This window comes from Actinia tenebrosa, unplaced genomic scaffold, assembly GCF_029948245.1.
Source record: "Actinia tenebrosa isolate PJP-AT-01 unplaced genomic scaffold, QUT_ActTen_1.0 PGA_scaffold7__59_contigs__length_16204524, whole genome shotgun sequence".
Classification (NCBI taxonomy): domain Eukaryota; kingdom Metazoa; phylum Cnidaria; class Anthozoa; order Actiniaria; family Actiniidae; genus Actinia; species Actinia tenebrosa.
In genome coordinates, this window is record NW_028292584.1 from 9,993,216 (window position 1) to 10,003,196 (window position 9,981).

General features: G+C 36.6%; 1 protein-coding gene across 1 annotated transcript; it reads left to right on the forward strand.

Annotated features, from left to right (window-relative positions):
• Positions 1 to 940: 940 nt before the first annotated feature.
• Positions 941 to 9,664, forward strand: LOC148905557 (uncharacterized). Its single transcript, XM_089040500.1, has 4 exons — positions 941 to 1,100; positions 6,188 to 6,568; positions 7,892 to 8,152; positions 9,252 to 9,664. Exons 1-4 carry the CDS (start codon positions 1,052 to 1,054, stop codon positions 9,389 to 9,391), a joined length of 831 nt encoding a protein of 276 aa, XP_088896626.1. The 5' UTR covers positions 941 to 1,051; the 3' UTR covers positions 9,392 to 9,664.
• Positions 9,665 to 9,981: the final 317 nt, after the last annotated feature.

The following is a 9,981-nucleotide window of genomic DNA, read 5'->3' on the forward strand; positions in this document are numbered from 1 at the left end:
TGAATGTAAACATATCAGCAGGAATTCTAAGATAATAAGTAGGAGATTATAACTAGTAGGAGGTTTTTCATGATTCACAAGTTGTTCATGTTCATGAGATTTAAAACATTTCACAAACTAGTATCTTTTGCATTAATAATAATATGATCCCTTAGAGTTAAAGTCTGCCTGAATGCTTGCGATCGCACTGAAACATAACTTCTTTCGATCGAAATTTCTTGGAACTGTTTAGTGTCAGCAACACTTCGCTTGGCTGCATGGAGCACTTGATAATATTGAGCTACTATAAAAATCGTACACGATCTTATCATTTATCAAATTTAACAACAACGAACAAATATAAAAATAAATAGAGATTATCACGTGTATCTTTGTATCGTCTTTATTCACGAATTTCCATATGACGCAAACAAGCGAGAACGCAAGTCGGTTTATCCAAGAAAATGCTATTTACATGAGTTCTAGGAAAAGATTATTTACATGAGTTCTAGGAAAAGATGATTCTTCACGAGTTCTAGGAAAAGATTATTTACATGAGTTCTAGGAAAATATTATTTACATGAGTTCTAGGAAAAGATGATTCTTCACGAGTTCTAGGAAAATATTATTTACATGAGTTCTAGGAAAAGATTATTTACATGAGTTCTAGGAAAAGATGATTTACATGAGTTCTAGGAAAAGATGATTCTTCACGAGTTCTAGGAAAAGATTATTTACATGAGTTCTAGGAAAAGATTATTTACATGAGTTCTAGGAAAATATCATTAACATGAGTTCTAGGAAAATATTATTAACATGAGTTCTAGGAAAAGATTATTTACATGAGTTCTAGGAAAAGATGATTCTTCACGAGTTCTAGGAAAAGATGATTATTCATGAGTTCTAGGAACTGAAAAAGACACGTATCAGTTTACATCAAGTTCTAGGAAAAGTTATTTACATATCCATATCTAAGAACTTTCATAGAACTGAGTTTCTTCGAAATATCCTTTTAATCCTGTACTCATGTAGTGATAGTTATAGGTCGAAATTACTTTTCGATGAAAAAGGGATGTCGTCAGTGGTTCTGATTCTTCTCATTTTGGTCGGCAGTTCTTCAGGTATTGTATGGAATGCCGTTAAGCCTGGTTCACACGGTGTCATAATCATAATCATAATCGTAGTCGCAATCATAACGAACAGCGCGTGTGAACCGTAGCGTCATAATCATAAGCATAGTCATAAGCACGATCATAAGGAATGGAAACGTTCCGATTCTCTTACGATTACGATTATGATTATGACCTTATTTCATACGTGTGAACCGTACAAACTGAGTCATAATTATAAGCCGAGTGAGACATGAACGTATATACGGACAATTTGATCAGCGGATATACTGTGGAAAACCAACATTTTGAAAATTATTAAGCAATTCCGCTGTCCGGAGCACTCGCAGGCTGTTCGAAACTCACTACTCCGCATGTTTATTTTTCGTTCCTTATGATTACGATTATGATTATGACGCCGTGTGAACCAAGCCTTACTGCCAAAACGGATCGAAATTTTTTTAGGAGGGTTGAAATTTTTTTTGTTGGTTCAGATTAATTTTTACAGGGTGGAAATATAAAAATTAGGTGTTCAAATTTGTATATTTTAGGCTCAGTAATCGCTAGCGAGTTCCTTGTACCGTCTCACTAGCGAGATTTCTTTACGACAAAAATCTCGCTAGCGAGTTTTTTCACACTTTTAAAATTCTCGCTAGCGAGTTTTTTTTTTCACGCTTACTCTCCCTAGCAGCATGTATATGGTATAGGGTAGGTACTTTAGCCACCCCTAACCATTATTTACCATTTCAAGCCATCCTTTACCATAACTAGCCATCCTTTACCATCCTTTGCCATCATTTACCATCTCTAACCATCCCTTACCATCCCTTACCATCTCTAGCCATCCTAGGCCTAGCCATCATTTACTATCTCTAGTCATTCATTACCATCTTTTGCTATCCATTACCATCTTTTGTCATCCCTTGCCATCCCTTGCCACCCCTTGCCACCCCTTGCCACCTCTTGCCACCCCTTGCCACCCCTAGTAATTTATTTATATATTAACAATACTTATACAGAGGGCCCAGTTCTGCAAAGCTGGTTTGAATCGCTAGCCATCTTTATCCATCCCTAGCCATCCTTTACTATCCTTAGCCATTCTTTACCATCCTTTACCATGGCTAGGGATGGTTAGGGATGGTAAAGTATGGCTAGGGATGGCTAGGGATGGTAAAGGATGGCTAGGGATATATGGTAAGGGATGGTAAGGGATGGTAAAAGATGGCTAGAGATGGCGAAGGATGCCTAGGGATGGTAAAGGATTGCTAGAGGTGGTAAAGGATGGTAAAGGTTGGCTTGAGATAGTAAAGGATGGCTAGAGGTGGAAAAGGATGGTAACGGTTGGCTTGAGATGGTAAAGAATGGCTAGGGGTGGTTACAACACCTATCATATACCATGGACATGCCGGTGCATCCATGGTATTCAGCCATGGAGTATATACCGAAAACTCGCTAGCGAGAATTTTAAAAGTGTGAAAAAACTCGCTGGCGAGAATTTAAAATGTAAAAACTAGAGGTGGTAAAGGATTGTTGTCGTAAAGAAAACTCGCTAGCGAGAATATACAAAGAACTCGCTAGTACTATACTGAGCCTAAAATATTTAAAAAATTTCTAATTTATATATTTCCGCCCTGTAAAAATTAATCTGAACCAACAAAAAATTTCAAATCCTCTAAAAAAAATCGATCCCTTTTGGCAGCAACGGCATTCCATAGTATTGTATATTAATAACACTTTTTGTGCTGGGCCTGGGGCCCCCCAATTATTTCACAATTTTTTTTCTTAAGTAAACGTCGAGCTAAATTTCAAACACTATTATCTTAAAATTGATAGAGGCGACTCATGTTTCCGAAAAAAGTTCACATAGTTGGCATTTGTAAATGATGAAAACTCAAAACAAGACATGCGGAAAAGCACATACTTGAAAGAAACCATTCAAATGCTTCATATAATTTGCCTTTAGGCCCTGGCTAAATGAGGAAACAAGTTTCCAGAAACATGATTCCCGCGCGCATGTTCCCCGATGATTCCAAGTTTAGTCATATGCGAAACATTGCTGCGTCCAACAAATTTTGCTTAGAAGACGCAAAAAATATTTTTGCTGTGCGGCAGGAACATTCATGTTTCCAAGACGCATGGAAACATTGTTTCCCGATGTTTCCTGACAGTTTTGCCACCTTAAGAAACATTTAGGGAAACATGTTTCCTCGCTTAGCTAGGGCCTTAGAAATTCATATTTGAACCTTGTCAATTTCATTCTCGGCTTCTTTTATTAAATCAACTCAGACTTATTAAAGGTAACTGGTTCTTTTTATTTAATGTCAGCTGTGTGCTTCATATACATATGTTGAATTTCTATTTTTTGCTTGTACATACACTGACGTGATATTATTGAATAGCTGTATTCACATGCTCGATGCTGAAGGTCTTTTGCCCATAAATTAAAGAATTTTATTTATTAATTATGCTGTTTTGTAAATTTGATAAAAATTGATACGGTCATGTGGGGCGTGGCAAAACCAGCCCCCCCCCCCCCCCCCAATAATTTTACCCCTGCTACGGGCCTGATGACTGTAAAAAGTGGCTCGCTAAATGGCACGTCTCATCAGTCAAAATACGTAGAGAGAACACTGAGTTACCAAAAAGTCTTACATTTGTAGTTGGCATTTCGAACATGAATGCTTTATTAAGCCACTGGGATGACAGATAATTGATTTGAATCCGAAATCTTTGCAGTCCAAGATTTTTTTTATACTGTCTACACTATGCGAGGAAGCTCTTAGTTGAACACTGCATACGAGGGCTCTAATAGTCTATTCGTACGGCAGTCAATTTCGTTCTGTAGTTCTCAAGTATGTTAAAAAGAGTTGTTCGAATCTTAACTATCCTATCTTCGTTCAGAAATAGAAAGCGAATAGCTTTTATACACTTTAAACTTACGGCTATGAAATATGCTCGATGATCTAAATATAAACTCGATGATCACGATCGACTAGCAAGCTAAAACTGACAAATGATTTTATAAATACAAACCACATACGGTCTTGTATTTCGCTACCAAAAAGCGAGAAGAGTAACAACAGCATTTATATCGGCGTTTTGTCTGTATTTCTTCTCTAGAAAGACTGGGAAATCTCTGTTTTTTTCTTCGAGCTCCATTTGTACTGAAAATTTCAGCAAAATAATGCTCCCGTTTTGTTGTTTGTGATTGGTGCAAAATATCACGGCACCAGCGTTTTTCACAATCTGATCACGTGCATGTGTTTATTTTCACCATTCTTGTCACGTGCAACTTATTTCCCGACCGGGAAATAAGTTACTCACTTCCTGGTCGAGACACATTTAGATTTAACTAGTGTGACGTGGTCGTCTTTCAACCAATGAGAGTGTTCGTTATATTGGGAAAATTCGTAGCTATACTGAACAAGACTTTTTGTCCCCCAAGACTCAGTCGAGTCGGGTTTCCACCCATCTTGGACGCGCTGAGAGCGGCGGAGAAAGAACAAGCTGTACTTTTCCTGCTTCAAACACGCCCCCACTCTCAGCGCGTCCAAGAAGGGGGAAAAACCCCACTCGACTGAGGTTTGGGACAAAGAGGATCTGTTAACAGTTTATTGAACAATGGAACCGTCAGAACGTAAGATAGAAACAACAGGATTGAATCCATAAGTTTTTTTAAAGTCTTTTATAATGCGAAAGTGGTAATCTTAATAAGGTAATTCCCTTGTTTTGCACTGCGCATTTTTCTGCGCATGCAACTAAAAGCATGGAACTAACAAAGTTTTAGGCATTTTTCTTTCGGAAACTAAATTAGAAACATGTTTAAAACCAGTTTTCATTTTTTTCCTCTATTTTTTGAGTAGAGGAACTGCGATTTTTATCTGACTCGCCCCAGTCTCCACTCATAAAATTTCAGTTTTTGACTATTTTGAGATGTTTTTTCAAGATAAATCAAAAAACGAAAATGGTGACCCCCATTTTTTATTTCAGATTTTTGATAAATGCAATGCTCGTCATTATATATCAAAATATGAAGGAAAGATTATTGGATAGATTTTGAAATATTTTGATGGGAATAGAAGACGTTCGTAGAGGCGTACATACCTGCATTTTTCACTAATAGTCCAAGAATCATAGTTATCCAATAATTTTGATGGATTTGATAGTATAGATAATATAGTAAGCTTCGAGTTATAAGTACGTTTTGTTATATGAAAGTACTTTTAACGGTGAACAACGGTTCTTGATTACACTCCTTCCGGTTGCTACCGCATTTCACTATAAAACCCATAAATTGACATATTTGGAGAGCATCTAGCGAAAAAACAAGAATGGTGACCCCATCTTTTTATTGCAGTTTTTAAACGTCCATAACATAATTAATGTCCATGGAAAGTTTCAGGACAAAGTTATTGGCAAAATTTCTTTCAAGGGAATTACCTTTTAAGTCATTAAAAAAAAAGTCTAAAAAAAAAAAAGTCTAGAAAAAAAAAAGTCTAAAAAAAAAAGTTTAAAAAGTTTAAAAAGTCTAAAATTCATCGGATTGGATCGCGAACAATGATACAGCTTGAAAGGTATACTCAGCGCGGTCACGGCACGGCATTTCAGTTTTCAAATTATACGCTTTATAACGTATGCATTTTTGCCTTAGCAAACTCAATTCTAGCTTCATTTAAACTCGACGGATGCAAATCTACCAAATTTGCATTCATTAGATAAGTTATGCCTTTTGTCTGTACGTGATTACTTTGATTTGTATAAAGTTACGATTTAATTGGTTTTATTTCTTTTTTTATTTATTTTAACGTTCACTTTATTTTCATTTATTTATTTTTTATTCTATATTTTTGGCATGAGCATAAAAAAATAACAATTTAGTCATACAAGCACTAAACTAAGGCTCCGTCTACACTTATGCGTTTTGGTTTTTTTTGGCCTTTCGTCCACAATTTAAAACGATTGAAGACAAACACATTTGAAAACGTTATCAAAATTGGAGACATTTGCAAACAGTCACCTATCGTGTTAGTGTGGACAGCAAAAAAGGAGAATTTTGAACACGCTGACTTCATTTCCATTTCCACTTATTTCGTTTCCAGCCATTCAGGAGACCCGTTTCCTCCGCGTTCCGGAATCAATACTCTATGAGGACGAAGGAAAGAACATCACAATGGTTTGGGATTATCATGTGAAGGCCAGACCGCCATCAGGAACCAAAATCAAAGATTTCCTATTTGGCGAGTGGGCCTCTCCTGGATACGTCAAACTTAAGATCCTGTATTTGGATTCACACCACAAAATAAAAACAAGGCCAGGATATGACGAGAAAGTGTACTATAAGGGTAACATCTCTGAGTGTGCAAACTGTTCAGCTATTGTTACCATACGTCATCTCAAACCATGGGACTTCAAGAAATATGGAATGGATATTTTGGTTGGGTTGTACCGAAGTCCACTTATAAACGTCTTTGAACTGCGAGGTAAGAAAATTAGTTAACAAAATCAGTGTCCACAATGATAGGAAGGAATAGAAGCAAGAGGTTTTACAAAAAAAAAAAAAAAAAAAAAAGAGAAAACAACAACAACAACAACAACAAAAAAAACTGAATAAAATGGCATATCCCTAAACCTAGGTAGGCAGGTAGGCAGGTAGGCAGGTAGGCAGGTAGGCAGGTAGGCAGGTAGGCAGGTAGGTAGGTAAAAAAAAAAAAAAAAAAAAAAAAAAGGAAATGCTATTATACCACTCGATTGCAGAAACGTTGTAGTATACATTTATACATATATATATCTAATTTATTAAGTATATTTAATGATATGCAAAACAGAAAAATCGCTTTATTTATTGTTTGTTTCATTCATTGACTGTCAAAATATTTTTTTCTTGTCTATTAGATCGTACAGAACATAAATCAGTTGGTTTTAAGCGTTGAAAATGGTTATTTTGCATTATGCATCTCATTAGATATTTGTATAAATGTATAAATGTATACTACAATGCATTGTGAGCATTAATACTAGATATTTGGCTAACTTTTTGGTGCGAAATCTAACAGTTCAATTACTGCGTAAAAGGGCTTTGTTTCTATGGCGGCAAGCTCATTAAGTTTGTTAAGGGTAGAAAGTTCGGCAAATGATTAAAAAGTTTTCTTTAAGGCATAGGTTGCATCTTTTGTTGGAACTGTTGTATTGCGAGTGTGAAGATAGAATGCGCCAGGAAATAAAGTGTTCGATGTTATTGTCCTTAAGAGTCCAGATGTATTTACTAAGCTCCGTAGAGTTCCTATGTCTAGCGTGGCGAAGTGATGATATAATGAATCTTCGTAGGGTTATTAAAGAAAAGGTGCTCTTTCCAGTGCTGGTCTTGAATTTTTAATCTAACAAATTTCGATTTTCGGCCGCCATTTTGGCAAGGGGTGTATTAAATACATGTCCACATCGATCAGCCTTTGGATATACAATATAGCCATATTATATGTTCAGTTCAGTGATCGCAGTATACTGTTAATCAGACTGCAGCATAGAAAACTTATATAGTCTTGGAAACCCCTCGTATTTGTCTAGGCCATCATGGAACTTCTACTATATAATGTAATGTCTCGGTTTTGGTTATATTTCTACTGGTTCGGCATTGAGCAAAATCAGGGGGAACGCTGTCACTCAGTAACAAACTTTAGTAATGGGTCTGGGATTATGAAAAATATTGTGCTCTTTGGAGGGATCAGAGGATGATCATTCGACCTTACTAGGAGTCGATAAATAAATAATAACCGGTCCATTGTGTCCTTTTTTTTCAATTTTTCTAGCTCCGCCAAGAATAATTATGTTCACCCCGAACCTCGATGTGCAACAAGGCAATAAAACAGCCATTGGATGCAAGGCAAAGGGTATCCCTGCACCAATTGTAAAAATACGGAGAAACAATCAAACCCTCTGTAATGATACACTTTATTGTCATTACTTCATCGAAAACGTTGACACTGAAGACGCGGGAGAGTATGAGTGTATTGCTAAGCAAGGCGAAAGGTCAGACAACAGCTCCATGAAACTCATCGTTCTTCGCAAAGGTAATGAGAACATACAGGTGGAAATTACTAATTATATATAGAGAACTCCGAAAAGGAAGATAAGAAGTTAATAATAAATAAACGAAAGTAATACATAATTATATATCAGTATTAAGACTAAGAATGAATTATGAAAAAGGATAAAAATTACGCGTTTGCGCTCCTTCCTAAGGTCAAAGCAATCAGCATTTGAAAAGACATGCTAACGTTAGTAATGAAGCAAATGAAGAAAGCAGCAATAAAATGTGGCAGCGTTACGTTTTAAGATTAAAACGAAGAATAAAACGAGGATGTATTGGAAACGGAGCCAAAACCCGACCACCAACACTTATGTTAATCGAAGTATTATGATCATCCGGGTGGATGTAACAATTAATTTATCACAAGTTTTAGGATAAAGACATTCCAAAAATGTTTAAATCTTTCATTGTTAAGAATTTATGTACATTTACTAATTCATTCGTGGTAGTTTCAATAGTTCTTTTTACTTATACGGCGGCCATCTAGAATTCTATTGTTTAAAGTTTCAGATCATGGGATGCCGAGGCCGAGTAAATATTCGAAAAATTAAAGATAGCACAGCTGTCAATGTGTCTTTTTTATATAAATAAAAAAATAAATTAACTTTGTTTATAGAGGATAACACTTGACAGTAATTCAACTGATAAACTCGTGGTCCTCTTTTAACGTCTCTAGTTAATTAGGGACGGGACCGCCATTAACGTGATCATCCGAGCCACGTGAAGGTCTAACATTTGTAGATGTAATTACAAAGGCAGCACCTTCTCCTCAGTTATTTTAAGACCCTGAGTGTTGGTCCGGCCGAGGCTTGAACCACGACCTCCCGCACAGCAGACCGACGCTCTTACCAACTGAGCTAACCGGGTGGCGGTTACACCAAAGCGTAAAATCATTTGAAAAAGTATTGAACTTCGCCACTCTCTACGTTTGCTCCCTGGGCATCCCATAATCTAAGATTGCTGCTGTATCAGTAAAAAGGACTATTGGTCACAAACGTGACTTCACGGTTCACGCAAATTAGGAGATTGAGATGTTTTAGATTATTTTGAATTATATATACATTTTTTACTGTTTTCAGATGACTTGCAGTCTACGACAGAGATACCGATCACGTTAATGATGATCATTTTTGCAATAGCTTTTGTTGCTGCAGTATTGGCTGCTGTCTGTTATTGGAAGAGGAAAAATACATACAAGATTGTAAAAGTTGACGCATAACCTATCAAAATTTAGTGTTGAAGGATCGCAAGATCAGTTAGCTTATACCGGGACTGCACGATTAACCGTGCCCGTTAGTATAGGAAACGATAATCACAGTCCAATGAAGCAGCATTCCATTTCGGTTCACATAATCAATTTAGCTGTAAAAGATTCTTGATTTCAAATAGCTCTACAGTTGAGTCGGTAATGCATGCACATGCCTATCTTAATTGCAACCAGGAAAGTCTATCTTACCAAGTAATCTGAGAAAAAAATGAGTAGCCAATCAAATCGCGAATCTTGTTTTGGGAAAAGAATCAATCCTATGCATCTTTGCGCGTTCAATCCTTGATGTGCATGACCAAAATGGCGTACAAGGAAGTAGTATAGGGGATGGGGGTTCCAGCGCAACGACCACCAGAGGATTACCCGTCTAAAGTGTATTCCTCGATTCGTACCGCGATTACCCGCATCCCGTGTTTATGTAGTTAAATATGTTAGTCTATATATGGAGTGCGAAGATTGCAAGAGAATTTTTAAGAAAGAAGTGGACTTGAAGAAGCATTTAAAGATGAAGACGAAATGTATGAGCAGCTATGATTGTGGAT